This window comes from Argentina silus, assembly GCF_951799395.1.
Source record: "Argentina silus genome assembly, chromosome: 14".
Lineage (NCBI taxonomy): Eukaryota > Metazoa > Chordata > Actinopteri > Argentiniformes > Argentinidae > Argentina > Argentina silus.
The window spans coordinates 15,724,851-15,752,578 of NC_139668.1; the positions used below are offsets into that span (position 1 = coordinate 15,724,851).

At 41.5% G+C, this 27,728-nt stretch overlaps 4 protein-coding genes across 11 annotated transcripts; all 4 read right to left on the minus strand.

The window, feature by feature from the left end:
• Window positions 1–452: 452 nt before the first annotated feature.
• On the minus strand, window positions 453–5,736 carry LOC310814860 (lymphocyte function-associated antigen 3-like). The gene is made up of 9 exons (XM_083684403.1): window positions 5,596–5,736; window positions 4,668–4,952; window positions 4,145–4,405; window positions 3,490–3,579; window positions 2,877–2,897; window positions 2,678–2,698; window positions 2,474–2,503; window positions 1,545–1,592; window positions 453–1,248 (listed from the first exon to the last, which is right to left on the minus strand). Exons 1-9 carry the CDS (start codon window positions 5,651–5,653, stop codon window positions 1,199–1,201), a joined length of 864 nt encoding a protein of 287 aa, XP_083540529.1. The 5' UTR covers window positions 5,654–5,736; the 3' UTR covers window positions 453–1,198.
• Window positions 5,737–6,119: 383 nt separating this feature from the next.
• Window positions 6,120–16,096, minus strand: LOC310815150 (T-lymphocyte surface antigen Ly-9-like). Of its 4 annotated transcripts, none has more exons than XM_083684808.1 (14): window positions 15,473–16,096; window positions 14,436–14,723; window positions 13,950–14,186; window positions 13,382–13,474; window positions 12,762–12,782; window positions 11,922–11,978; window positions 11,760–11,798; window positions 11,109–11,183; window positions 10,924–10,980; window positions 10,400–10,441; window positions 10,144–10,218; window positions 9,960–10,016; window positions 9,002–9,055; window positions 6,120–7,967 (listed from the first exon to the last, which is right to left on the minus strand). In XM_083684808.1, the coding sequence occupies exons 2-14, from the start codon at window positions 14,533–14,535 to the stop codon at window positions 7,882–7,884; spliced, it is 993 nt and encodes a 330-aa protein (XP_083540934.1). In that variant the 5' UTR covers window positions 14,536–14,723; window positions 15,473–16,096; the 3' UTR covers window positions 6,120–7,881. The 4 variants fall into 4 exon arrangements, with proteins under 4 accessions (XP_083540934.1, XP_083540932.1, XP_083540931.1 ...); XM_083684806.1 differs by lacking the exon at window positions 15,473–16,096 and adding an exon at window positions 15,245–15,460 and having other exon boundaries at window positions 14,577–14,723; XM_083684805.1 differs by lacking the exon at window positions 15,473–16,096 and adding an exon at window positions 15,245–15,460.
• A 336-nt stretch (window positions 16,097–16,432) lies between these two features.
• LOC310814931 (T-lymphocyte surface antigen Ly-9-like) lies at window positions 16,433–20,738 on the minus strand. 5 transcript variants are annotated; one of them, XM_083684500.1, is made up of 6 exons: window positions 20,586–20,738; window positions 19,309–19,596; window positions 18,826–19,059; window positions 18,249–18,341; window positions 17,927–18,022; window positions 16,433–17,795 (listed from the first exon to the last, which is right to left on the minus strand). In XM_083684500.1, the coding sequence occupies exon 6, from the start codon at window positions 17,668–17,670 to the stop codon at window positions 16,696–16,698; it is 975 nt and encodes a 324-aa protein (XP_083540626.1). In that variant the 5' UTR covers window positions 17,671–17,795; window positions 17,927–18,022; window positions 18,249–18,341; window positions 18,826–19,059; window positions 19,309–19,596; window positions 20,586–20,738; the 3' UTR covers window positions 16,433–16,695. The 5 variants fall into 4 exon arrangements, with proteins under 5 accessions (XP_083540626.1, XP_083540630.1, XP_083540629.1 ...); XM_083684503.1 differs by having other exon boundaries at window positions 16,433–18,022; XM_083684501.1 differs by having other exon boundaries at window positions 17,927–18,341.
• Window positions 20,739–21,351: 613 nt separating this feature from the next.
• LOC310814896 (uncharacterized protein) lies at window positions 21,352–26,923 on the minus strand. Its single transcript, XM_083684450.1, has 6 exons — window positions 26,860–26,923; window positions 25,466–25,762; window positions 24,638–24,886; window positions 24,407–24,499; window positions 22,275–24,074; window positions 21,352–22,015 (listed from the first exon to the last, which is right to left on the minus strand). Exons 2-6 carry the CDS (start codon window positions 25,620–25,622, stop codon window positions 21,765–21,767), a joined length of 2,550 nt encoding a protein of 849 aa, XP_083540576.1. The 5' UTR covers window positions 25,623–25,762; window positions 26,860–26,923; the 3' UTR covers window positions 21,352–21,764.
• Window positions 26,924–27,728: the final 805 nt, after the last annotated feature.

A 27,728-nucleotide genomic window follows, 5' to 3' on the forward strand; every position in this document is an offset into this window, starting at 1 on the left:
GCCGTCATTTGGTTCCGCTGATGTTCTTGAGTAACACAAGGCCCAGCATTTCTTCTGATTTCTCTTGGACAACTCACATAAACTATAAACTGCGCATAGTGTCTATATAGCCAGCAGAGTGCATCTGAGAGCTATCTGAGTGAGTGCAGAGGGAGGCAACATGGACAATATTGAGAGAAATTGCTGCCAGAATTCTTGCCAGAATTGACAAGTAGGACTACACAAGTAGGCCCATAAGCTTCATGTTCTTGATTTTGGGTTTAAGTATGGGTAAGATTTTGAATTTGTGGTAAGAAAATCCCATTTGTGGTTTGAGAACACTATACATCTGTCGCCTCTGACAAGAATGGACAATGACAATAAGGCCACACCCTTCCTCTTCAGTAAACATGTTGCAGTGATAGTGAGGGTTCACTAGGAGGTGCAAAACAGTCAACTTGTCCACCTCCGCCCATAAGAAAATAACCTCTTACTTTTATTACAACTATTCTGAGTGTAACAATTTTACAGCTGCATATCAAAAGATTTTAGCCATTTTCTCTTCAAAAACTATTTGCAGTAATCCCTTACAGACAGCACATACAAAACAACCAACATTTACCCATATTCATGATATTCAACAACACAAATATTAGACTACAGGATATGACATTTTAAAATCATATCTACATTCCGCTTGAAAAGCACTGTGTACAAATAGGGACAAAAAGGGAAATTTGGGATGATAATGCTTTTTTAAGCATTTTGTCATCATGACATTAAAAAAGCACGCAAATACATTCACATAGAATATCAGCCAAAGTTGGAAGCATATGCATACATAAGAGTAGGACTTTTAAAATTAATGACAGTTAGCCATTGATTCTTGAAGAATATAACATGCCTCATGATCATAACTGTCTTACCCCATCAGAACATTTAATCCCAATTTACTCCATTGTTAGTAAACATTTTAAAACTATTTCGGCAACGAGAAGTAAAAAAAAAAAAAAAAAAAAAAAAAAAAACTTTCTAAATGTTAAAAACAAAAAACAAATTCCAATCCCACTTTTCCTTGGTTTCTTCAGTGCTGGGTAGAAATGATTAGACATGTTCCTCTCGCTCTCCATGATCCTCTGAGTTGTTCACAGCTCTCCGATCAGAGAGACATCGCTCATAAATATCCTCTTTTCACACTAACATCCTATAATACTGACGTTTACTCTGCTCCACTGTCGTGACGGTCCTTGTTTGGCATCATGACCTCTTCTGCAAGAAAACACAACAGGAGAGTTGGATAAAGATTGTAACTTTATTTTCCCGTCTCCTGCTACACACATTCACTCATTCCGAGTGTGGAAGTAAGCAGTGCTTCTACTTTGTTGATAACACTTCCTTCTTACCTTCAAGCAAAATCCCAAGTTCATGGAACAACAGGAAGGCAGGACTTCCCGTTGTCCATGAACTTGGGATTTCACTTAAGGTCAAAGCTGTATACGGCAGGGCACCCAGCCGATGGCATAGTCAGGTAGAACACCTGCTACACTCAAGAACACCTGTCTTACCTTCAGGCACACTGTCTTCTCTTGGACTGTTGGTTCCATTGGCTCTGGCTGCATGAAACCAATTTTAGTTAGTTGAGTTAGGAGCAATGCTAATCATTTGATTCCCTGTTTTCACTGATAAAATTACAGCAGTGTATGCCACTTGTAACACATTTCAGAGACATTTCTACACTATCCTTCAATGTTAGAAATGATTCAGTTACAGGAATCAAACAGGAGTCATACACCTTCATTAGCTTCCACCAACCGAGCGTCACTCCCACTTCTAGTGGTGGGCTTTTTCCTCAGAGTATAAACATAAACACAGTCTCTATATAAACTATCACTATCCCATCTGTAACCCTTCTATAAACCATATATAAACCATCTATAAACCCTCTACATTGCAAATATCCTGACTTTGGTGACTGGGGTGATGGTCACACTGTAATATTCAAAGACAGCATGTGCTTCCAAAATACAATGAATGAACCCTCTGTGATTGTTGTAAATTGATGGCTGTTGTAACATTGCACAGGCTGCAGAAAACATCAGAACAAGTGTTCGACAAACATGTTCCCTTACAGTTCACATAAGTTTGCGATGTGTGTCATGTGACATGGCTGCAGCATGCCCAGGTAGTAACTTATGCTCCCCAAAATGTACGTTGATGGAAACCAAACTTTTGTTACCATTCAGGGAACATTCTGGATTGTTGGGATCATTGCGCACACACACACACGTAGTGGTTAGCAGTATTTTATAGTAGTTAGTCTCCACCATATGAAAGACAGAAGAGATAAGGTCAGATAACCTTAGTATGGGTAGTACTAGTAGTATGGTTTGTGACCCGTTAGGTGAACACATACTTGCTGTCTTAGTTTTATCCCGCACACCAATTTAACAGGTTTGATTGATGGACAGGACCCCACATCAAGTCAAGGACTTACCATGCACCCCTGTCTTTTTTTTCCAAAAGTCTGTGGAAAAAAAGTATTCACATTTAGACATCCCATCAGGCCAATAAAGTCAGCATGGTCAACCAATCGAATGCAAGTATTACAAGTTAACAAATGGAATCAAACAATCAATTTCAGTTTTACACATTTTTTTTTTCAATAACTTTTCTTTTGAGTGGGCGCCTACTACTGTACCTCCTTCCCAAGGCATTGCTCCTGTGGTGAAAAACAGGAAAAAAAATGTTAGGGTTACAGTAAAGATGACGATGTGTCACTTGTTTTCGTGGAAAATCTCTAAACATTACTAGAAGAACTGGGTGAGAGGAAGAGAGAAAATGTTTGCAGAAAGAGGGAGGGAGGGAGGGAGGGAGGGAGGGAGAGTGAGTTATCTTACCTGCGTCAAAGAACCATACTCCTGAAAGACAAACAACAAATATTTTTAGGGTAAACCTTTGAGCAACATTTATAGAGATTCTGCGTATGATTCACAGTGAAATAACCATTTCATTCATTCTTTAAAAGGTGCAATCTGTAATTTAAACAACAACAAAGCGGGCTCCCCGCCACTTTTTTTGTAAACAGATGAGGGAATTCATAGACAGACTCTCAAATTCATAGACAGAGCTATGGATGCCAGGATAAAAAAAATATTTTTAACAATGTTTCGAAGCTATACAGTGTTTGTTTACAATTGCATTGTTTACAAACAACGGAGTAACAAAAGCTTATATTTTGGGTTCTTTAGACAGTTGAAATACGCTCATGAGGCATATATAAGTTATATTCTTCAAGAATCAATGACTATATATCATTCATTTAAAAGTCAAAAAATCTATGTACCAATGACACATTGCCCCTTTAAGGTTAACCTTTCCAAAACTGTGCATCAGATATCCAGCTGTGATCGTATTCTCTGTCAAGTACACCATTTAAAAACGATATATATATATATATATCAAAATATATATATAACATTTATATTGAATAAAAAATGGTGTTGTGTTTACCTGTCATAAATTTATGCACAAGGATGAACAATATGAGTCCAGCAAACAATAGAACAAAGACTATAATTCCGATCTTGGTCTTGGGTTCATCTGTAAAAAAAAGAAAAAAAAGAAAAAAAAAGTGATTACGTACATTACACGTTGCAACCCTGCTGTAGGGACAATTTCAAGAGTCTATTTTTCTATGATACACTCACGTAAACACCATGCAAAGTGTTTTAAATTATAGGTTTCAATGCTTTTTGGACGCTATTGATAATAGTAGTACATACACACAATAGTGGTACCTGTATGAAAAACAAGCTAATAAGCCTAAATACAGTGGTGTTTTATTTGGAGGTGGAGGACGTACCCCAACTAAAACATACTCAGATCTGACAGGGCTCTCAACATAAGAAAACAAGTTCCATGTCAGGAACCGTTTCATACATTTGAAGTTCCTTGCCAAAACAGACTAGGAGGGTGGATGCATTTATTCTGCATCAACACGCAAAACTGTTCAAGTCTCTGGTGTAGCAGGTTCGATGATCTTGCTGACGGGTATTTGCACATGCTGCATAGACTGTGTGGGAAACAGGGTGACAACCCTGTTGGTTACATATACTCAAACGTGTCTTTAAGGAGTGAGTGTGAAACGCACAAACATCCCACTCACCTTTCATGTAGTTTATCAACAGGTTTTTATCAAAGGGTCCACTGGTCTCCTCACTGACTGCATTCTTCAGCCCACAGGTGATCTCAACACTCAAGTCATCAGTTGCATCGACAGTCAGTCGTGGACCTTGAGTCTCGACCTGACCCCTTTTCCAGCTGTAGGCTACATTCCCGGCATCCATGCTGTTACCCTCACAGGTTAGATTGCAGGAAGTTTTGTCACTTTTGCAGGAATGTCTGATTGTGGGTTTGGGGACTGCATCTGTTTATGAAGGAAAGAGACAATGAAGGGAATCATTAGGAAAGTGCCCATGACATGCATGCATGCATGCATGCGCACACACACACACACACACACACACACACACACACACACACACAATGAAACAAACACACACTGTACATACAATGAAACAAACACTTACTAATAACAGACAGTGAATATGTCTTTTGCTGTGAATTGTGCCCATGACATACATGCGCGCACACACACACGCTGTACATACAATGAAACAAACACTTACTAATAACAGACAGTGAATATGTCTTTTGCAGTGAATTGCTGTTGACCTCCAGTGACAACTCTCCACTGTCCGCTTTAGTCAGGTTGTTGATTACCAACGCCCCGGTAACATTATCCAGCGTTGTGCGGCCAATGAATTCACCATAATAATCCAATGTTTTGTAGTCAGAGTCCCACTCTGCCAACTTGTTCTTGCCGTGCTTCCATAGGATGATTCTGATGTTGTCATTTACACTGGACAGACCTGGGGTCAGCTCAAGTTTGTCTCCCACTTTGCGGATCTCACCTGGAAAAAACACAGCCATCATAGAAGTAACAGAGGGCCACGCAATTACTGTGTAGGCTATACAACGCCTTCTGCAGTACAGAGAAGTGGAAATCCCCTAATTCCCTCTCAAGTGTTTGAACGCCTATGAATGACATAAACATTAACCCACCATTATCTTGATTCTCACATTCTTTATTTAAAGAAATCAACTAACTATGTTGCCCGATACACACAAATAATCTTCTGTAGGCCTGGTTGTTGTCTTGAATTACAACAGACCTATGCACAGAGATAAATAATATTAATAATAATGCATTTATTTTGTATAGCGGTTTTCTTAGTGGTCAACGAGACTACATTCCAAGGAGAGAACAAGACTAGATATATAGATAGAGATAGAACCATAGAGATAGAACAGTATTGAACAGTGTTCTCTATGTATGGGCCTATTCATGTGGGTTCATCACCGATATCTCAAGGTTTCCGTTCTGGTTTAGCTCTAAACACTTTAAAAGGGCGATCTGTGAACACGCAATAGACTAGTAATGTAGAATGCTTGTCGAAATGAATTTCCTCTTCGGAGGACATGTTAGGTAAAATTGTATGGAAAAAAAAAGCCGCACCCAAACAAAAAAAGCGACGTGCAACAAGTTGGACCTACCTGAAACAACGCCCACCGCCACCAATACGCAAAGTGCAATGAGACTTATGTCGGTCATCTTTTTGCTTGTTTATCGAGTTTACACAGATGTTAAAAGCACATTTGCAATATGGTGGCTACACTATCAGCCTGACATTTCTCCTCCCCTTCTGCGCCAAGTGCGATAGTGAAAGTAAGAGGTCAAATGCTTCCATTGCTTCCTGAGGTTAATGACTGAATTTGATTGACCCCCCCACCCCACCCCTCCCCTTTAAAATAAATCAATACCATACATTCCCTTCACAATTTATACCAACCCCAGATATTGTTAGATTTTTTAAAATATTTGTTGTCATTGCATGTCTTGTCTTTGTCTCCTCCCTGTGGCATTATAAATTGTGGCACATGGAGCATGGAAAATACACTTACCATAGAGGCCTCTAATGTACCCTAGTATGGATAAATATATTCTATAATTCATATACATTTCTTGGCATCCTGCTGGCATAATAGTCATAATAGTTTACATATGATTACAGTAAAACCTATTTTTATACTTTTATTTTTACAATCCTTCGCATTTTACACTTTCAAGACTTCATACAACTATAATTTTCATTGAGATGACAAGCCACAACTCACCATCCAGTACATTCCACCAGATAATGTATTGCTTTTGCAAAAATCTAAATAAACTACACACCACATTCTCAGGGACTTAAAAGTTTACAGTTTTAAGCGCTCTAATGCGCTTACCACGTAATCGCAAGGTTCCTGATTCGATTCCGACCCTCGACCTATCTTGCATGTCATCCCTCCTCTCTCTCCCATCCTTCCTGTCAATCTCTACTGTTTCTATCCCAATAAAGCAGAAATGCCCTAAAAACATTTAAAAAAAAAAAAAAGTGATTTTCTTTTTTTTTTAAATGTTGAACCCATTCACAATTCAGTTGTACTACAGGCAGCAGTCTTGGATGTCCGTTTTGGATTCGCTCACAGCTCAGTTCAGTGTTGCCTCCACTCAAATTCAACTATTCCCTAATCAGTGTTCACAGACGTCAAAGGTCCAGACTGAGGTAAGGAATATGGTGATGATCCACCTGGGCCTGCAGTGGGCTTTAACCTTTCACCTTAAAGCCAATTTTGTTAGTGTCAGGGTATTTAATTAATTAATCTTTAATTACCCTTTCATCTCAGTTACTCTTTCTGTAGCACATTCAAATGTTGTTGCGTAATGAAAAACACTAAAATACATTCATGAAAAATACAAAAAATACATTTGAAAAAGAAGAGCTATATTAGCCACTTTATTAGGTACACCTTGCTGGTACTGGGTTGGTGCCATGTGATTGGCTGATTAGATATTTGCGTTACCGAGCAGTAGAACAGGTGTACCTAATAAAGTGGCCGGTGAGTGTATCTACAGTGTTCAGCTGGCTTATATATGTGGTACAAAAGCAGCAGGCACAATAACACATCAATGCAGGGAAAAGCAGGAGCACATATTTACATGTATGGCATTTAGCATTTTGGCATTATCCAAAGTGACTTACAACAAATACATTTGTTTAAGTAAGTGAATCATCTGTCCACCATCGCCCGGTAGGCGAGCACCAGTGTCTTGAATCTGATGCAAGCTGCTACCGGGAGCCAGTGAAGGGTGCGAAGGAGGGGGGTGACATGGGAGAGCATACAGTACAAAGAGAAATTTGGAACACATTTGGTCAGGAACATATACAGGATTCCTAATAAACTAATAAAACTGTAATTCATCTGACAAAGGATGTTTAAAATGTATCTTATAAAATCATGACAAAGAGTGGAAGACAGCTTGGAGGAAAGTGGAACTAGAAATGTATTTGTGTAGATAAATATCCTATATCCTCCAAATATACTTTACCTATGTATGTACACACGCACACACACACACACACACACACACACACATAAATGACGTAATGTCTCAGATCTGCAGAGCTAGGGCTGAATTTCCCCCTGGGATAAATAAAGTTTCTATCTATCTATCTATCTATCTAGCTCTGAAGTCTGGCTTCCTGTGCTATCCACCAATTGGACTGTTTCCCTTATACTCACCCTTGACTAGCCCTGGTAGTATGAGGGGTGCATAAATACTGAGTAAGTATCCAATTTACAAACTACAGTCTACAGGGCCCAGAGTTGTTTTTAGTCAGGTCACATGGGATATTTTTTTGGGAGGGATTGTCTAGTTAAAACTAAAATGCTGCTTTCTGTAACAGGTCATGTTGATTGAAGGAGATTTGGCTCCACCTTTTTCATGAATCAAAATCAGAATACTGTGTTTTCTTCAGCTTGAGAATTTCCTGATCTTGTCTGGATGGCGATGTCAGAGTCAATGGCATCTCCGTTCAAACCTGTGTGGGGATATTGACATTTTGAAATTCAAACAATGCTAAAAAATATATATATTTACAAAACGTCAAGAGGAGGAGAGCCATTTTAAAGCAGGGGTCTCAAACTGGTGGCCCGGGTGCCAAATACGGACCATGACCTGCCTTCTTGTGGCCCCTAGGCTGAAACTGGCATCATATTGAAATCAGCACTCCAAAAGGAATTTCGCCACTTTCTTCTTCTCCTACCCATGTGCAAAACTAACAACCATGACACTGATCAGACTTAAATGTAACAGGAGTAGTCATAGACCACCAACATTTGTTTTTGTTAACAGTGGCTAAAAGTTATCTTAAATTAGTAGTGGCTATTTAAACAACTCTGAACCATGGATTACAGTTTCTACTGGCCCATAACTACTTTCAAGGTAAGGAACTATCTGATTATAAGGTGTAAAGTAGTGAATTATTCCTTTAATGTATACAGTGTGAATTTGTATGACTCGTGTTTATTTTAGACTCACATTTATGTACAAGGTGGAGGTTTTATATATCGCTAGTAATTTAACTGCGTCATGTTTCACATTCTCTATCACATTGGCGCTAAACCAGGTCATACAGAGCATCTCATTAGTACACTGTGGTACACTTCCTTGACTTAGACTGCCACCTTGTGGTATTAACGTGTAATTTTTTATTATTGCTAAAGGTTGTTTCTGCATTGGAAAATATAATTACAACATTGTGTAGATTATTGTGTAGAATATTCAGATTGTACTGCCTTGTTTCCTCCAAACTGACAATATGATTGTATTGCAATGTTATTTATATATATCTATATTCAAAAGTTATTGTATTCTATCTTCATTACCTTTACGCCATCCCTCACACAGACAAACATAGTACCTGTCAACTACCATCATGTGGAATAAACAAGTTCAAATTGAAGTCCAGGGGTTGTGGCATTCTTTCTGACAGAGGAAAAGGCCAGCTTTTGCACAGCCAGCTTCAGCTATGCGTACTATTCTGTACAATGACTATGTTTGTATCAGACTCACCATCATCCTCTTTTGAAACTCTTTCCTCTCTCTGTTCCCCTTCTTTGTCCACCTCTGCCAAAAAATAAAGAGAGTGGACTTAATCACACAGAAACACACACACATACACGGTAAAAAACTGGGATTTACTGGTTTACCTCCTCTTCAGTCAAACTGTACATCAAGTCAAACAAAAAGTAAGACAAAAATCCATATCTGCAGATAATATCACATCATCTCGGTAACCGTGGCGACTAACAGCACAGCAGCTAAAACGTTAAAGCCGACAGTGGAGCAAGGGAGATAATTAGTTTGGATTTACATTACCTGATCAATAAAAACACTAAACTACAGATTTCATATTTCGTAGCTCAACTACCTTAGAGCTGTGTTATCTGTTCAAGGCAAAATAGGCAAACTTGGTTGGCTGTGGTCTTAAAGAGGAAGTGTTGTATTTTAGGAAAGACAGTGAAACCGAAAGATTCATCATTACTCATCATTTGGCCACCATTTCATACGCTTTAGAGGTTTCAAGTCAAACATGGCCGACGTTTAAATAGCAGCATTTTCATTCAAGCCACAGTCTGGATTTTGATAAATATGAAACAGGGCTGTTAAATAAAAGGTTACCTGACATCTACCACAGATGGCATTCAAACACACCTCAGAAGTGGCTTTCTGTCTATAATACCACATTCAAATGTTCAGATCATGTGAAACTTTAAGCGTGCAGGGACCTAATAGGAAGCAGCATGGGAACAAAGCGTCAACTGCAGAAACAGCTCCTGTGGCAAAGAGCTCATGAGCTCATGATGCCAGTCTTATGTCGTATGTCAGTGGTCCACTCTGGTTAAAGCTGCAAATGATGGAAGGCTTTGTCATGCTGACTGTACTGCACTACCGATTATTATGGTAAATATCGACACATTCTTCAGTAGAATTTGGGTGGAATGATCTATGGGCAAAATTTGTGTCTTACCCTCAGCAGGCATTCCCGCATCTCTAGGACCGTGTGTTCCATTGGCACCAGCTGCACCTGAGGACAGAGGAGCAGTCAGTTTTTTCAGTCAGATTATTCACAAGTAAGAGATCTAAAATGACAATTTAGATTTAGGGGCCCCTTCAGATGGTCAAATATAGCAGGGGTAGGAGTTGGTACACACCTTCTGTTGACAGCACCTCTTTAAGTGCGTGATCATCACCATCTCCCTCTGCCATGCTGGGAGACTCAGTCGTCACTGTGGAACCACCAAGAAAATGAACAGCGTCTTGATAAACCGTCAAGCCTCTAAAAAGCCATCTACAGTATCAAGCCTCTAAAAAGCCATCTACAGTATCAAGCCTCAACCAACTCCTACTTGACATATTTCTGCGTCTGATACTGCTACTTCTGCTCAAATGAGCTCTATCATGACTTGCCTGCTTTTGGAGAATCTTCCTTTGGTGCAGCACCAACATCAGCTAATGAGAAGAAGAGAAACAAATTCAGCTTAGTATTCTCCCACACACACACACACACACACCTTTGTTGCGTTAACTTCTGGGAAGCTCGCTAGCTGGAAATCTACGAGTGCACCCATCTCTCAGCGACCTCACATGCGGACATTGGCTCATGTAGTAAAGTTTCATGTAGTAAAGAGCTGTACCTAAAATCTCTAAACATAATTTGTGGAGGATAAAATATAAACGGTTTAAAGTAGGCCTACTCAGGAGTATACAATGTTAACGAGGTGAATAGAGCTGTCCAGTGCCAATGTTTAAGTCAAATACTCGTATGTGTGGTGGACCCACGAACATCACTAGGATTATGCCTGTCTCCCATGTGCATCATAATCAAATGTTCAGATCATGTCAAACTTTAGATGTGCATGGACATAATAGAATGAATAAAGTGTCAACAGCAGAAACAGCTCCTGTGGCAAAGAGAAACATTTGTGTCTTACCCTCAGCAGGCATTCCCGCATCTCTAGGACCGTGTGTTCCGTTGGCACCAGCTGCACCTGAGGACAGAGGAGCAGTCAGTTTTTTCAGTCAGATTATTCACAAGTAAGAGATCTAAAATGACAATTTAGATTTAGGGGGCCCCTTCAGATGGTCAAATATAGCAGGGGTAGGAGTTGGTACACACCTTCTGTTGACAGCACCTCTTTAAGTGGGTGAGCATCACCATCTCCCTCTGCCTTGCTGGGAGGCTCATTCGTCACTGTGGAATCACCAAGAAAATGAACAGCGTCTCGATAAACCGTCAAGCCTCTAAAAAGCCATCTACAGTATCAAGCCTCTAAAAAGCCATCTATCAAGCCTCTAAAAAGCCATCTACAGTATCAAGCCTCTAAAAAGCCATATACAGTATCAAGCCTCTAAAAAGACATCTATCAAGCCTCTACAAAACATCTGTAAAATACATTCTGTGACAGACCATGGGACAAATACAGGATGAAGGTGATTGTGTCCAGTATGCCTACTGCACTGATTCAAGCTCAGTTACGTCAGCTTATGACATCTGTAGAATTAGATGAGGCTGATCATTCCTATTCATTTGGAATTGTGGCCTGAAGGTTTATCTTAATGCATGCAGAGGGATTTGGGGTTATATATCCCTTTGTCTTCATCATCCCCCCCCCCCCCCCCCCATGCTTAGCACTGACAACCCCCCCACACACACACACACCTACCACACACTTCAAATATCACTTCAAGCATCTGTCAACCAACTCCTACTTGACATATTACTGCTACTTCTGCTCAAATGAGCTCTATCATGACTTTTGTGTCTTACCCTCAGGAATTCCTGTATTTCCACCGGCACCAGCTGCACCTGAGGACGGAGGAGCAACGTTTTTTCAGTCAGATTATTCACAAGTAAGAGATCTAAAATGACAATTTAGATTTAGGGGGCCCCTTCAGATGGTCAAATATAGAAATAGGAGTTGGTACACACCTCCTGCTGACGGCACCTCATCCTCTTCGGCCTTGACCTTCTTGAAAACTGTAGAACCTAGAAAAGGAACCACAACTCTATAAACCATCAAGAGGCTGGGATTGTGGCCTGAAGGCTTATCTCGGTCCTCTGTGGCTCAGTTGGTAGAACATGGCGCTAACAACGCTTCGGTTGGGGGGGTTCGATTCGAACTGGGACCATATATACTGAAATGTACGCACTCACTGCAATGTTAGTTGCTTTGGATAAAAACGTCAGCTAAATGGCACATTTAATGCATGCAGGGAGATTTACATATGCCTTTGTTTCATATATCCTTTTGTTGTTGTCGTCGTCATCCCCCCCACCCATGCTTAAGCACTGACAAATTCAGCTTAGCATTCTTTGTTGTGTTAACTTCTAGGAAGCTTGTGATCTGGCAATCTACAAGTGGGTTTATCCTAATAGCCTTGTAGAACCAGCTGGATCATGCGATAGTTCACATTCCGTTTCACCTCATGTATCCCTCTGGCCTTTGGCAAATAAACTGGCCAAGGGACATTTAACCAAATATTAGCATTGCTGTATGTATATTTTTGACCCAGCAGATTTTGTCACATTTTCAGAAGACCCATAATAAATTCATAAAAGAACCAAACTTCATGAATGTTTTCTGTGACAAAGAAGTATGTGCTCCAATCAGTCCATCACAGAAAAATAAGAGTTGTAGAAATGATTGGAAACTCAAGACTGCCATGACATACATGTTCTTTACAAGTGTATGTAAACTTCTGACCACAACTGTAGATAGATAGATAGAGAGAGAGAGAGAGAGAGAGAGAGAGAGAGAAATCATCCTACCTTTCTTGGGTAACCAAACTCCTGGGGTTTAAAAAATAAATAAACAAGAAAGAACAAGAAAGTTTAGTTTGCAAGATTATCCATGTAAATGCCCTAGCTCACATGTTAGTTGGTGCATTTCCTGAGTAGTCTTCATCGAGTCTTCAAGTATTACCTCTGAAACTACTGTAAAACGGCATTTATTTTATTGACCCTTGGTTCTTCAACATCGCCTGTTTAAAACTCTGATGTAGACCTAAGAGATATAATCTATATTGTTATACTAAAAACATTGGGGGAGCACAAACTGCAATACAGTATTTGGGCTTTTCCTTTTTTGCTGAACATTAACGTTGATATCCAGCACCTACAGTACTGTACTCAGTCACTGTATCTGTGTGTGTTCTATCATTGCCTGTAATACAGTAATGAGACATTTTCTGAGGGCACATCGGAGTACGCCATTACACAACCTGCGTACTGTTCCTGAACACCCAGTCACCACTGTAAATACAGGTAGGTCAGGTATCACATTGCAAGGGTATTAGGTCACTGTTGTTACTGTGTAGTAACCTGTCATCTTACTAATTTATATGTCAAGAAGTGTCTTTTATAACAGAATAACAATTTGATGGCCTCACCTGTTTTCCACCGATGACATAATACAGCTGCTAGAACAACAGCTATAACAGCAACAAGAACAGCAGCAACAATACCACCAACAGGTGTTTTTCCTGAAATTAAAACAGAATTTCAAATGGATATTTACCATATGGAAACAAAACATTTACACCAAGCTATTTGTCGATCATGTCACCCTCAAACAATCCATTGGTATCACTTAATTGACAGTATATAATAATGATAACAATATTCAGTATATATCTTGATGGCAAAACATGGTCTTGGAGGGTTGCCGTGTAAGGGTTGTTCCACTTCAACATTAACACACCTGGTTTATATAACCAAATACTGTACGTTGTATGTTAGTATGGTGCGCTCGAGAGTGTGATGTGTTGAGTGTTTTCCGTTCAGAAATCAGACCACATTACATTAGAGCTGGGCTGGAACAAAAATCTGCACATACTTCTGGATAGGGCCACCCCTGTCCTATGGCATTGCTTTGGACAACTTTGAAAGCTCAATGGCACCCTTAACTGATAGAATTTGGCTTAAATTGAATCAATTTAAATTAAATAAATTACTCACCCGTAACATTTTCTTTGAAGGGTTCACTGGTCTCCTCGCTGACAGGGTTCTGGAGCTTACACGTGTACTTTGAGTACTTATCAGAAAGAATAATCTTTTGACCTAAAGTCTCCCAGTCTGCCTCATCCTTTCTCCAGCTGTAGGTGACAGGCTCGGCACCAGTGGTGTTTCCAACACAGGTGAGAGTGCAGGTGTTGTCCTCACAATAGTTTGAGATTGTGGGTTTCTGGACCGCATCTGTACAACACACATACACAATACTCAAGCCTCACACTTGCAGCGTACAGGCAACACTAACGTTCAGAAATGACTACAGCAGATCATCTTATACCAATCATATAATAACCCTTTTTGCTTTGTGACCTGTACATGCAAAAGTAGGGCTACTTAGCATGTGATAGGTACTGTGCAAGCACATGAACACATAACCACATAACCACGCACACACACACACACACACTCATAAAAGTATATTGACAAACTTACCTATAAGAGACAATCTATATGTCTTCAGAGGTTCTTTGTCGTCGAACTGAACTGTGTAATCGCCGTCGTCATCTTTTCGTAACTCAGTGATTGTGAGCATTGCGGTAGCCCTATCCACCTTGGTGCGTCCTTTATAATTACCGTAGTAAGAAACTTCTACACCATAAAAAGGGTCGTACTCTGCAACCTTGTTCTTGTTGAACTTCCATAAGATGGTCTTAAAGGATCCAAGCTTGGCGTCTGCAGAAAACTGACGCTGGCCTCCCACTTTACCATAAACGTCCTCACCTGGAAAACCATTCATTTACATGAAGGCATAGTTTGAGAAGCAAGGATCAGGGGTAGCACTTTATTTGAATTGGTAAACATTATCAGCAACATAAAATGCATGCCAGTTGAAACAAAGACGCAACAGTAAGCTGTGTCAGCAATGTATTCAGGATGTCTTCGGCTTCTTAGGAAAAACTCACTGTACACTTGTGGCACTGTCTGGTGCAGCCCCCACGCCTCTAAAAGTCCGACTTAGCCTCATTAGCCTGGGTGTGGTAATGTATTGTGCACTGTAGGAGTTTCCCTTTGTAATGCACGCTATTTAGACTAAATGTGATCGTCGTTACAACAAAAATGTCCTTCAAATTGTTTTGATAATTATGGTTATAATTCCACGTTAAGCTTATAATGAAAAAGTATAATATCACTGGTATCACAGTAACAGTAAGCAACCGATCAGAGGCCAAAAATGCACCATGTACTATAGCCCGGAAACTTCGACTGCAATAGCTGAATCGATTGTCAAAGGCAGAACCTACCTGAAACCTCTCCGTAGATTACCAGCGAGACGCACCACAGATAAATCCATATCTTTGAAGTCATGTTGTTATAGTACATATGACTAAATCCTCGTTAAACTAAATGATATTCGATGAAAACATCTAACAGTGACAGCGTCTTCCTCCTCGTCCTTTCGTCGAATTTGAAACTGAAAGTAAAGCCCTAGCGTTTTAGTCGGTCTGTGGCGCCACCTCCCTGATAATTACCAGAGTTGATGAGAGAAACTTGTACAGGGGAGAGTGGGGCTGAAGAGGTCTTTAGGAGGGACCGTTAAGATGTCGCCTGAAGAAATGGGTCTTCAATCTACGGCGGAAGATCGGTAGTGACTCTGCAGTCATGACAGCAGTGAGGGCGCCAGGACAGTGAAAAGCCATGAGCGAGTACTGCGGCTGCTGCATCCACGTAGAGGCGGCGGTGCCAGGCGGCCAGCCGAGGTGGAAGAGCGGAGTGATCGGGCAGGGATTTTGGGCAGACCATTGCTGTGAGTCAGAAGGCGGGGAAAAAGAGAAAGAGTTGAAGTTTACTTGTTCTAAGTCGCTTTGGATAAAAGCGTCTGCTAAATGTCAAAAAATTTAAATGTAATTCATAGGACGTTCTATTGGGGATTTAAATAGCGTTAAGAATGTTGTCACTGGCATATTTCAAGCTGTGCAGTCAGAATTTAAGACTGTACAGATGACACTGCCCTTGCCTGTTCTCTCCTCGCGTCATCAGAATTCCAGTCAGGTTCAATCATCTGGAACTCAAACAAGCCCAATAACTGTGATGGACAGATCACCTGTAGCCACCACTGGCGGGTGTCACTGAGGATGCGCATACATATCAAATTATACATCTTTGCAACTATATGCGGTGTTGCACATTATACCAATAAAAATAGAAGGGTAGCCTAACCGGCCGTTAGCTCAGGCACTGTTTCATTTCAGGCACCGTTTTCGTTTTTTGCATATTAAACAGTAATGCATGAATCATACATGACTGGTTCCATTGGTCTACCGGTGGGTAAATGATGAGCCTATAACAGTCTTTTTGCTAATAACAGTCATTTTTCTTTAACTTATGTAGGCTATCTATCTGTCTCAGACATACTCATACTGAGTAACAAGTGATTCATGAGGGCCAGGAATTTAAATGAATGATAAATCATAAATGTCTCTGTCTTGTAATACAGATTAATATTGCATTTTATTTTAATTTACATACAATTCAAAAATAGTAACATATTTAGATTACATCACAATACATACAGGATATATAGACTGACAGTGTATATGATACAAAATGGCCCAACTGAAAAACAAAGCTGAATAGTGCAAAGAGTCATAGATATATGTATAAATGTGATGAGGAACAAACCCCAAAGTGGCAACAGAATCTGACACTTCTCAAACCACTGTGTGTGTGTTGGCTATATTCTAATGAGAGCACGTCAACTGGCTTCTTCTGGGGTAGAGGTCGTAGCTGCCCTGGTCTCTACAGAGAGAGAGGATTTACCCACCCATTGCCCTGGAGTAGAGAGTGTGTCTGAGCCTGTCTCCACTGCACCACATGCTGCACCTAAACTGGTGTCTCCTTGTTCAAACTGTGCGCTTGAACTATTTTTCACTGGAGTGAGTGGCGTTCCTGAACTGGTTGCCATTGGTACAAATGGCTTGGCAGTCAGACCTGGCACTGAGCTGGATTCATCCTTCTGGTTGTCCGACCCTGGCTCAACGTCAGGGATGATGTCCTCTTGTTGGTTATCACATCCACCTTTTCTATTTCCCTCCCTGCCCTGCTCCCCTTCCAATCTCTCCTCTTCTTCCTCTATCCCCTCATCCTCTTCATCATTCCCATTTTCTCTGCTTCCTCTATTCGCCTCTTTCTCATCTCCACCACTTTCGTCCTTCTCCACTTTTTCATTATCCTGTCTCCTCTCCCCCTCTTCTCCCTTATCTGCGTCCTTTCCTTTCCCCTCATTTCCCTCTCCTTTTCCTTTGCCATGTGTCTCCCTTTCTGTCTCTTTCCCCTGTCCCTCATCATCCCTCTCTCCCTCCTCTCCAACCTCCTCTTTCTGTGACTCACCCCCCTCTGCTCCTTCCTTCTCCTTCCCTCTTTCGGTGGTCCTCGGAGTTATAATTTCTCCCTCTATTCCCGTGTCATTACCACCCAAACTTTGATCATTTGACCTCTGCTCAGATAGTTTCCCACAATCCTTTCCCCCCGAATGTGTGACCTGAGTGGGCTGAGTGTGTGTTGCATTGGTGTTCTGTCTGTGTCCACTGTTACCACGGTCAAGCTGTCTTGGGGGCTTCTGTGGGGGCCGGGCAGGGGATGCTGGTTGAAGGCATGCTGGTTGAGCCTGTCTTTTTATACAGGGCTGTTTTTCTCCCTCAGTCTCTCTGGTTCTCTGGTTGATCTCCATGACTCTATTCTTAATACTTACTCTATTGTCGATCTCCTTCAGTAATGGCTTCTCCTCATCCACGTTCAGCCTGTAGAGGGTGCTACAGGACCGTGGCCAAGGTGCGGAAGCGAGGCCGAGTGTACCTTTTTTGTAATATAATTAATATCATGGTTGATAAACAACATTTTCATTCTTCACATTGGATATGGGTATGTCAATTACAAATGTATCTAATGCCATGTCAATGGAGTGCTTTTCAAAGACCTGAGCCTACCTTTGCAATCCTTTTTTGCTGAACATTAACGTTGATATCCAGCACCTACAGTACAGTACTCACTAGTCACTGTATCTGTGTGTGTTCTATCATTGCCTGTAATACAGTAATGAGACATTTTCTGAGGGCACATCAGAGTACGCCATTACACAACCTGCGTACTGTTCCTGAACACCCAGTCACCACTGTAAATACAGGTAGGTCAGGTATCACATTGCAAGGGTATTAGGTCACTGTTGTTACTGTGTAGGAACCTGTCGTCTTACTAATTTATATGTCAAGAAGTGTCTTTTATAACAGAATAAGGATTTTATGGCCTCACCTGTTTTCTTCCGATGACATAATACAGCTGCTAGAACAACAGCTATAACAGGAACAAGAACAGCAGCAACAATACCACCAACAGGTGTTTTTCCTGAAATTAAAACAGAATTTCAAATGGATATTTCCCATATGGAAACAAAACATTTACACCAAGCTATTTGTCGATCATGTCATCCTCAAACAATCCATTGGTATCACTTAATTGACAGTATATAATAATGATAACAATATTCAGTATATATCTTGATGGCAGAAACATGGTCTTGGAGGGTTGCAGTGTAAGGGTTGTTCCACTTCAACATTAACACACCTGGTTTATATAACCAAATACTGTACATTGTATGTTAGTATGGTGCGCTCGAGAGTGTGATGTGTTGAGTGTTTTCCGTTCAGAAATCAGACCACATTACATTAGAGCTGGGCTGGAACAAAAATCTGCACATACTTCTGGATTGGCAGGACTGGCCACCCCTGTCCTATGGCATTGCTTTGGACAACTTTGAAAGCTCAATGGCACCCTTAACTGATATAATTTGGCTTAAATTGAATCAATTTAAATTAAATAAATTACTCACCCGTAACATCTTTGAAGGGTTCACTGGTCTCCTCGCTGACAGGGTTCTGGAGCTTACACGTGTACTCTGAGTACTTATCAGAAAGAGTCATCTTTTGACCTAAAGTCTCCCAGTCTGCCTCATCCTTTCTCCAGCTGTAGGTGACAGGCTCGGCACCAGTGGTGTTTCCAACACAGGTGAGAGTGCAGGTGTTGTCCTCACAATAGATTGAGATTGTGGGTTTCTGGACCGCATCTGTACAACACACATACACAATACTCAAGCCTCACACTTGCAGCGTACAGGCAACACTAACGTTCAGAAATGACTACAGCAGATCATCTTATACCAATCATATAATAACCCTTTTTGCTTTGTGACCTGTACATGCAAAAGTAGGGCTACTTAGCATGTGATAGGTACTGTGCAAGCACATGAACACATAACCACATAACCACGCACACACACACACACACACTCATAAAAGTATATTGACAAACTTACCTATAAGAGACAATCTATATGTCTTCAGAGGTTCTTTGTCGTCGAACTGAACTGTGTAATTGCCGTCGTCATCTTTTCGTAACTCAGTGATTGTGAGCATTGCGGTAGCCCTATCCACCTTGGTGCGTCCTTCATAATTACCGTAGTAAGAAACTTCTTCACCATAAAAAGGGTCGTACTCTGCAACCTTGTTCTTGTTGAACTTCCATAAGATGGTCTTAAAGGATCCAAGCTTGGCGTCTGCAGAAAACTGACGCTGGCCTCCCACTTTACCATAAACGTCCTCACCTGGAAAACCATTCATTTACATGAAGGCATAGTTTGAGAAGCAAGGATCAGGGGTAGCACTTTATTTGAATTGGTAAACATTATCAGCAACATAAAATGCATGCCAGTTGAAACAAAGACGCAACAGTAAGCTGTGTCAGCAATGTATTCAGGATGTCTTCGGCTTCTTAGGAAAAACTCACTGTACACTTGTGGCACTGTCTGGTGCAGCCCCCACGCCTCTAAAAGTCCGACTTAGCCTCATTAGCCTGGGTGTGGTAATGTATTGTGCACTGCAGGAGTTTCCTTTGTAATGCACGCTATTTAGACTAAATGTGATCGTCGTTACAACAAAAATGTACTTCAAATTGTTTTGATAATTATGGTGATAATTCCACGTTGAGCTTTGTAGTGTATTTTGCTCTGACCAGAAGAAGGCCTGATGTGTTAAGAATAGCCTACAGTGTTGTGCACAATGGAAGATGCAGCATGCAGTTGGCCACTGTAGATTGAGGAAACGATGCAAGAGAGACAGTGCTAGGAATAGCCTTATTTGGTTAAGGCTATGAACATCATCATAAGGAATAGCCTTATTTGGTTAAGGCTATGAACATCACCATAGTATAGGTTGAAAAGGTTTAGAGTAACGCGGGCCTAGGGATTCCATGCCCAAATCTGGAAGACAAAGCATGCTGTTTTGTATATAAGACTGAACGGCTAGACTAGACAGGAGGGGGACATCATTGACTGTATAGGAGCCCCCACATCTGGCCGTGGATTGTAACGATGAAGTTATGATTAATAAAAGACGATTAAACTGACTCATCCGGACCTCTGCAGCTTCCTTTCTTCATCTAAGTTTATTAACTACAGCTTATAATGAAAACGTATAATATCACTGGTATCACAGTAACAGTAAGCAACCGATCAGAGGCCAAAAATGCACCATGTACTACAGCCCGGAAACTTCGACTGCAATAGCTGAATCGATTGTCAAAGGCTGAACCTACCTGAAACCTCTCCGTAGATTTCCAGCGAGACGCACCACAGAATAGTCCATATCTTTGAAGTCATGTTGTTATAGTACATATGACTAAATCCTCGTTAAACTAAATGATATTCGATGAAAACATCTGACAGTGACAGTGTCTTCCTCCTCGCCCTTCCGTCTAAAACATTTGAAACTGAAAGGAAAGCCCTCGCGTTTTAGTCGGTCTGTGTCACGCCTGAGGTTGCTGTCTGGTGACGCTGGCGCTATCACACCTGTGTTCTGTCCCCTGTTTGTATATCTAGCCTGTGTAGTACGTATACGGACGAAAGCCTCTTCTGGCTATCCTGGCACCATGGCCGGTGTTCCAGCAATCAGAATGCAAAGATGGGGTCTCATCCTCATGGCGCACAACTACAACATCCTATACAGAGAGCCACCTGCACAGTTGCCATTACGCGCATCACGGAGTCAAGTTTAGGGTAGGCTACAGTATTAGATCTCAAGCTATAATATTTGTGCTTGACATGTCTAACTTAATACATATGAAACTGTTTTCGTTTTTTGCATATTAAACAGTAATGCATGAAGCATACATGACTGGTTCCATTGGTCTACCGGTGGGTAAATGATAAGCCTATAACAGTCTTTTTGCTATTAACAGTCATTTTTCTTTAACTTATGTAGGCTATCTATCTGTCTCAGACATACTCATACTGAGTAACAAGTGATTCATGAGGGCCAGGAATTTAAATGAATTATAAATCCTAAATGTCTCTGTCTTGTAATACAGATTAATATTGCATTTTATTTTAATTTACATACAATTCAAATTAGTAACATATTTACATTACATCACAATACATACAGGATACATAGACTGACAGCGTATATGATACAATATGGCCCAACAGAAAAACAAAGCTGAATAGTGCAAAGAGTCATAGAAATATGTATAAATGTGATGAGGAACAAACCCCAAAGTGGCAACAGAATCTGACAGTTCTCAAACCACTGTGTGTGTGTTGGCTGTATTCTAATGAGGGCACGTCAACTGGCTTCTTCTGGGGTAGAGGTCGTAGCTGCCCTGGTCTCTACAGAGAGAGAGACTGAGCGTGTCTGAGCCTGTCTCCCACATGCTGCACCTAAACTGGTGTCTCCTGGTTCAGCCTGTCTTTTTATACAGGGCTGTTTTTCTCCCTCAGTCTCTCTGGTCGATCTCCATGACCCTATTCTTAACACTTACTCTTTTCTCGATCTCCTTAAGTAATGGCTTCTCCTCATCCATACTACCTTCCTCTCCAATTCCCCCTTTCTTCTCTGTATCCTCCTCAGTACGGCTGACCCCGCCTGTCAGTTTGGAGCTGTCTGTCCCTGAGCTACAAACATCGGGAGAACCGGGGACGTCATAAACGGGTTGGGCAAATTCTCCAGATGAGGGGTCTCCTTTGCCTGGTTACCAAAACAAGGAAGATGAGAGAAGAGAGATTTAGTTCTTTATCCTGAGAGAAAGATCGGATTGTTGATATAACATACAAAATATGAATTAAACTACTGTAAGCCTACATACTGTATGATGCTATGTTACAAAAATATATATATGATAATGCCTACAATATAAATACAATATAGCATTGCAAATTACTTTTAGTGTACAACATTTTCATTCTTGAACTGGTTGCCATTGGTACAAATAGCTTGGCAATCAGACCTGGCACTAAGCTGGATTCATCCTTCTGGTTGTCCGACCCTGGCTCAACGTCAGGGATGATGTCCTCCTCTTGTTGGTTATCACATCCATCTTCTGGGGTAGAGGTCGTAGCTGCCCTGGTCTCTACAGAGAGAGAGGATTTATCCACCCATTGCCCTGGAGTAGAGAGTGTGTCTGAGCCTGTCTCCACTGCACCACATGCTGCACCTAAACTGGTGTCTCCTTGTTCAAACTGTGCGCTTGAACTATTTTTCACTGGAGTGAGTGGCGTTCCTGAACTGGTTGCCATTGGTACAAATGGCTTGGCAGTCAGACCTGGCACTAAGCTGGATTCATCCTTCTGGTTGTCCGACCCTGGCTCAACGTCAGGGATGATGTCCTCCTCTTGTTGGTTATCACATCCATCTTCTGGGGTAGAGGTCGTAGCTGCCCTGGTCTCTACAGAGAGAGAGGATTTATCCACCCATTGCCCTGGAGTAGAGAGTGTGTCTGAGCCTGTCTCCACTGCACCACATGCTGCACCTAAACTGGTGTCTCCTTGTTCAAACTGTGCGCTTGAACTATTTTTCACTGGAGTGAGTGGCGTTCCTGAACTGGTTGCCATTGGTACAAATGGCTTGGCAGTCAGACCTGGCACTAAGCTGGGTTCATCCTTCTGGTTGTCCGACCCTGGCTCAACGTCAGGGATGATGTCCTCCTCTTGTTGGTTATCACATCCATCTTCTGGGGTAGAGGTCGTAGCTGCCCTGGTCTCTACAGAGAGAGAGGATTTATCCACCCATTGCCCTGGAGTAGAGAGTGTGTCTGAGCCTGTCTCCACTGCACCACATGCTGCACCTAAACTGGTGTCTCCTTGTTCAAACTGTGCGCTTGAACTATTTTTCACTGGAGTGAGTGGCGTTCCTGAACTGGTTGCCATTGGTACAAATGGCTTGGCAGTCAGACCTGGCACTAAGCTGGGTTCATCCTTCTGGTTGTCCGACCCTGGCTCAACGTCAGGGATGATGTCCTCCTCTTGTTGGTTATCACATCCATCTTCTGGGGTAGAGGTCGTAGCTGCCCTGGTCTCTACAGAGAGAGAGGATTTATCCACCCATTGCCCTGGAGTAGAGAGTGTGTCTGAGCCTGTCTCCACTGCACCACATGCTGCACCTAAACTGGTGTCTCCTTGTTCAAACTGTGCGCTTGAACTATTTTTCACTGGAGTGAGTGGCGTTCCTGAACTGGTTGCCATTGGTACAAATGGCTTGGCAGTCAGACCTGGCACTAAGCTGGGTTCATCCTTCTGGTTGTCCGACCCTGGCTCAACTTCAGGGATGATGTCCTCTTGTTGGTTATCACATCCACCTTTTCTATTTCCCTCCCTGCCCTGCTCCCCTTCCAATCTCTCCTCTTCTTCCTCTATCCCCTCATCCTCTTCATCATTCCCATTTTCTCTGGGAATTTTTTTACCATAGTCAAGCTGTCTTGGGGGCTTCTGTGGGGGCCGGGCAGGGGACGCTGGTTGAAGGTGTCTTTTTAAATAGGGCTGTTTTTCTCCCTCAGTCTCTCTGGTTCTCTGGTCGATCTCCATGACCCTATTCTTAACCCTTACGCTTTTCTCGATCTCCTTCAGTAATGGCTTCTCCTCATCCATACTACCTTCCTCTCCAATTCCCCCTATCTTCTCTGTATCCTCCTCAGTACGGCTGACCCCGCCTGTCAGTTTGAAGCTGTCTGTCCCTGAGCTACAAACATCGGGAGAACCGGGGACGTCATAAACGGGTTGGGCAAATTCTCCAGATGAGGGGTCTCCTTTGCCTGGTTACCAAAACAAGGAAGATGAGAGAAGAGAGATTTAGTTCTTTATCCTGAGAGAAAGATCGGATTGTTGATATAACATACAAAATATGAATTAAACTACTGTAAGCCTACATACTGTATGATGCTATGTTACAAAAATATATATGATAATGCTACAATATAAATATAATATAGCATTGCAAATTACTTTTAGTGTACCTTTTTTGTAATATAATTTATATCATGGTTGATATACAACATTTTAATTCTTCACATTGGATATGGGTATATCAATTACAAATGTATCTAATGCCATGTCAATGGAGTGCTTTTCAAAGACCTGAGCCTACCTTTGCATTTCTTGTAGAGGTAATAGGCCATTATACCTCCAATTACAGCAGCAATGCCTACAATTACAGCAGCAATGACTGATACAGGGATCTCTGTAAAATACACACACACACACACACACACACACACACACACACACACACACACACACACACACACTTAGATAAGATAAATACAAATTACAGGCCATTTTACTCAGATTATTTATTGAATTATTTTGCTGAGATTACCTGAGGTTTGGCACTCCTTACTGTGGATCGTCTGTTTCCTCTCACTGACAGGGTTTCTGGCCCAACAGGTGTAGACTGAATCTGCGGAATGGGTGTTAAAGCTAAGTCCAGTGTGCTCCTCACTCCACGTCGCCCCCTCCTGGCCTGGCCCAGACCAGCGGTACTGGACCTGAGGACCACTCGCAGTGCAATGGAGTGTTCCCACGGTGCCGTTAAAACCACAGGTGATTTTAGGCTGTGTCACGGGATCTGTGGGGACAGGGAGAGTGGGCTTTGTAACAAACCAGTGAAGAAACATGCTGTTTGATTTTAGTGCTAGAGGGGAAGAAATTGTCATTAGAAACTGCTACTACTGCACCATTTTAATGTCTTCTCTCTCTCCCTCCCTCCCTCCCTCCCTCTGACACTCCAGGGAGGGTAACATTAGTGTGTGGAGAGCACTGTACAAGCCACCGTTAATATGACATTACTGTGTTGTACCTTGTTGTTGAATTTATTTGGTTTATTTTATTTCATGATCTTATCAGGTCTATATAGCTGTTGTGCTCCATTGTACCAACATTCCTTAAGTGTATAATAAAGGTGTGTTCAAAATCAAACTCTCTCTCTATCTCTCTCTCTCTCTCTCTCTCTCTCTCTCTCTCTCTCTCTCAATGGGAATGGCATGATGATTATGAAGGTCTTGGGCAATTGTAGAAGTTCCTCTCAAACCTCAATAACTGGTTCTGGTTACACACTCCTATCAGGGACTTTTGGAGAGCGTTAAAAAAATATTTAAAAAATCAATACCATCCACAGGCCAGCTTCTTAACAAGACAAATAACTTACCAATGACCTCTACTTTCTGCTCAAAGGTGTGTATTTCCCCACCAATCGTGAACTCTGCCTTGTACGTCCCACTCTGTTTCTTGGTCAATTGTCTGATTGTGACTGCTCCTGTCACGGTGTCCAAGGCCGTCTTTCCTACAAAATCACGAAATTCCATTTTCCCTGCCGAGTCCCATTCAACAGCCTTATGCAGCCCGTGTTTCCAGAGAATCTCCTGCAGAACTCCACTAACCCGAGGACTGAGAGTCACATTCCCGTTCGGGATGGCGTATAGAGTGTCTGATGCTCCAACTCCAACTGAGAACAGAGCCATAGCACAGAGTATTGTTAAATCACTCATTTTATTCACAGATAGCAATACAGTACATGGCAAGTCATTAACATGTAACTACAGAGGAATTTCAGTAGGCTACACATGTTACCAAGTATTATGTTTAATGTAATACGGATGTAAGGCACTGTGACCGTTTCGGTTCGGACATAGGCTCCAGAACGGCACTACTCCTGGTTCCCAGCAAATGTCCACCTCAAAGCACACACACTTCCGACTTAGCTCAACAGGTTTTACGTTTATGTTGGTTCGTCGTTATCCCAACACTATTGTTAAACCATGTTTGCGAGAAGTGTACACAACATTAATCGTGTCATTCAGGGAAAACTCTTAAGCGCGTCAACGTATCCCTCAAAATCGTTATGAACGGAAACAACCACGACCAGCAAATGAATGGTTAATATGGCATTATGATACACTCACCGAACACTTTATTAGGAACACAATACTAATACTGGGTAGGGCTTCCCTTTGCTCTCAAAACACCCTCAATTCTTCGTGGTATTGATTCCACAAGATGTTGGAAACATTCCATTGAGATTCTGGTCCATGATAACATGAATGCATCACGCAATTCCTGCAGATTTTTCAGGTGCACTTTCAAGCTGTGAATCTCCTGTTCTACCACATCCCAAAGGTGTTCTATTGGATTCAGATCCGGTGACTGGGAACGCCACTGAAGAACACTGAACTCATTGTCATGTTCATGAAACCAGTTTGAGGTGACTTTTGCTTTGTGACATTATCATGCTGGAAGTAGCCATTAGAAAATGGGTAAATTGTGGCCAGGAAGGGATGCACATGGTCAGCAACAATACTCAAATAGGCTGTGGTATTTAAGCGATGATTGGTTGGTATTAATGGGCCCAAAATGTGCCAAGAAAACATTCCCCACACCATTACACCACCTCCACCATGAGAAGGTGTACAGGTGTTCCTAATGAAGTGTTCGGTGAGTGTATGTTGTATGAGTGTACACCTCTCTGTTTAGTCGAAAATCTCTACTTTCACACAGCGAGTCTCAAATTACTTAAAATGTGTTTATATATACATATCCACTTACCTATGATGAATTCTCCGCCATAAATCCAATGAATTATAGTGATTATTAGGGCTACTGCTGATAAACGTAGAGAAGCCATCGCGTCAGTGTGAATAGCGAAAGTAAAACATTTAATGGGTGTGTATGGGTCTAAGGGTTGTGTTTACGACCTCTGGATGCGAAGGACATAACAGATTATACACAATTATAATAACAATATATACAGGTTATAACAATGTATAACAAGATTATAACAGGATAACTGAAGGCAAATTGCATTATTGAACACTAGATGTCAGCACAGCATCGAATTGTTTATCATAGACAGTAGCCACGTCAAATCTTTAATCCATGAGTCCTAGCTCCTACAAGGCACTCGATCTGAAAAGTTCGAGTGACTATTGCAGCTCAAACTACACTGTAGTAGCCTACTGTAGGCTGGATGAAAATTGCCCATCCTTTTATTTTAGATTGACAAGAGGTGCATGTAGGTGATATGAAAATTAATATGGAATCGGGCAAAGTGCTGAGTGAATAATGTATGCAATTTCGCTGACGCTTTCATCCAAAGCGACTTACATTGCAGTGAGTGCATACATTTCAGTATATATGGTCCCAGCAGGAGTCAAACCCACAACCTAAGCGTTGTTAGCGCCATGTTCTACCAACTGAGCCACAGAGGACCACAGAGGACCACAGAGGAGAGAAGTGTGGCTGCTCCCACCACCCCAGAGACCAGATCATTTTCATATTCTAGTTTTAATGTCTACTGGCATTTTTAGACTGAAGTAGGGAGAGCTGCTATGAGTAGGCTAATATCAAAATAGTTTTTTCCATTATCCACTTAGCTACCAAACATGGAGTTTTGTGGCATTTTATGTATCAGAATG

What these genes read in the sequence shown, in the direction of transcription:
- LOC310814860 (XM_083684403.1), bottom strand. Translation starts at nt 5,653, where the DNA reads ATGACCGACATAAGTCTCATTGCACTTTGCGTATTGGTGGCGGTGGGC. An exon ending in ATATTCACTGTCTGTTATTA is followed by an intron (nt 4,406 to 4,667) that starts GTAAGTGTTTGT and finishes CTTCATAAACAG; the next exon opens with ATGCAGTCCCCAAACCCACA. An exon ending in GTTGATAAACTACATGAAAG is followed by an intron (nt 3,580 to 4,144) that starts GTGAGTGGGATG and finishes TTTTTTTTACAG; the next exon opens with ATGAACCCAAGACCAAGATC.
- LOC310815150 (XM_083684805.1), bottom strand. Translation starts at nt 15,323, where the DNA reads ATGTACTATAACAACATGACTTCAAAGATATGGATTTATCTGTGGTGC. An exon ending in AAATACAGGAATTCCTGAGG is followed by an intron (nt 11,184 to 11,759) that starts GTAAGACACAAA and finishes GTGATTCCACAG; the next exon opens with TGACGAATGAGCCTCCCAGC. An exon ending in AGAGGTGCTGTCAACAGAAG is followed by an intron (nt 10,017 to 10,143) that starts GTGTGTACCAAC and finishes CTCTGTCCTCAG; the next exon opens with GTGCAGCTGGTGCCAATGGA.
- LOC310814931 (XM_083684500.1), bottom strand. Translation starts at nt 17,670, where the DNA reads ATGGAGATCAACCAGAGAACCAGAGAGACTGAGGGAGAAAAACAGCCC.
- LOC310814896 (XM_083684450.1), bottom strand. Translation starts at nt 25,622, where the DNA reads ATGGAATTTCGTGATTTTGTAGGAAAGACGGCCTTGGACACCGTGACA. An exon ending in GCAGAAAGTAGAGGTCATTG is followed by an intron (nt 24,887 to 25,465) that starts GTAAGTTATTTG and finishes CTGTCCCCACAG; the next exon opens with ATCCCGTGACACAGCCTAAA. An exon ending in CCTCTACAAGAAATGCAAAG is followed by an intron (nt 24,075 to 24,406) that starts GTAGGCTCAGGT and finishes TTTGGTAACCAG; the next exon opens with GCAAAGGAGACCCCTCATCT.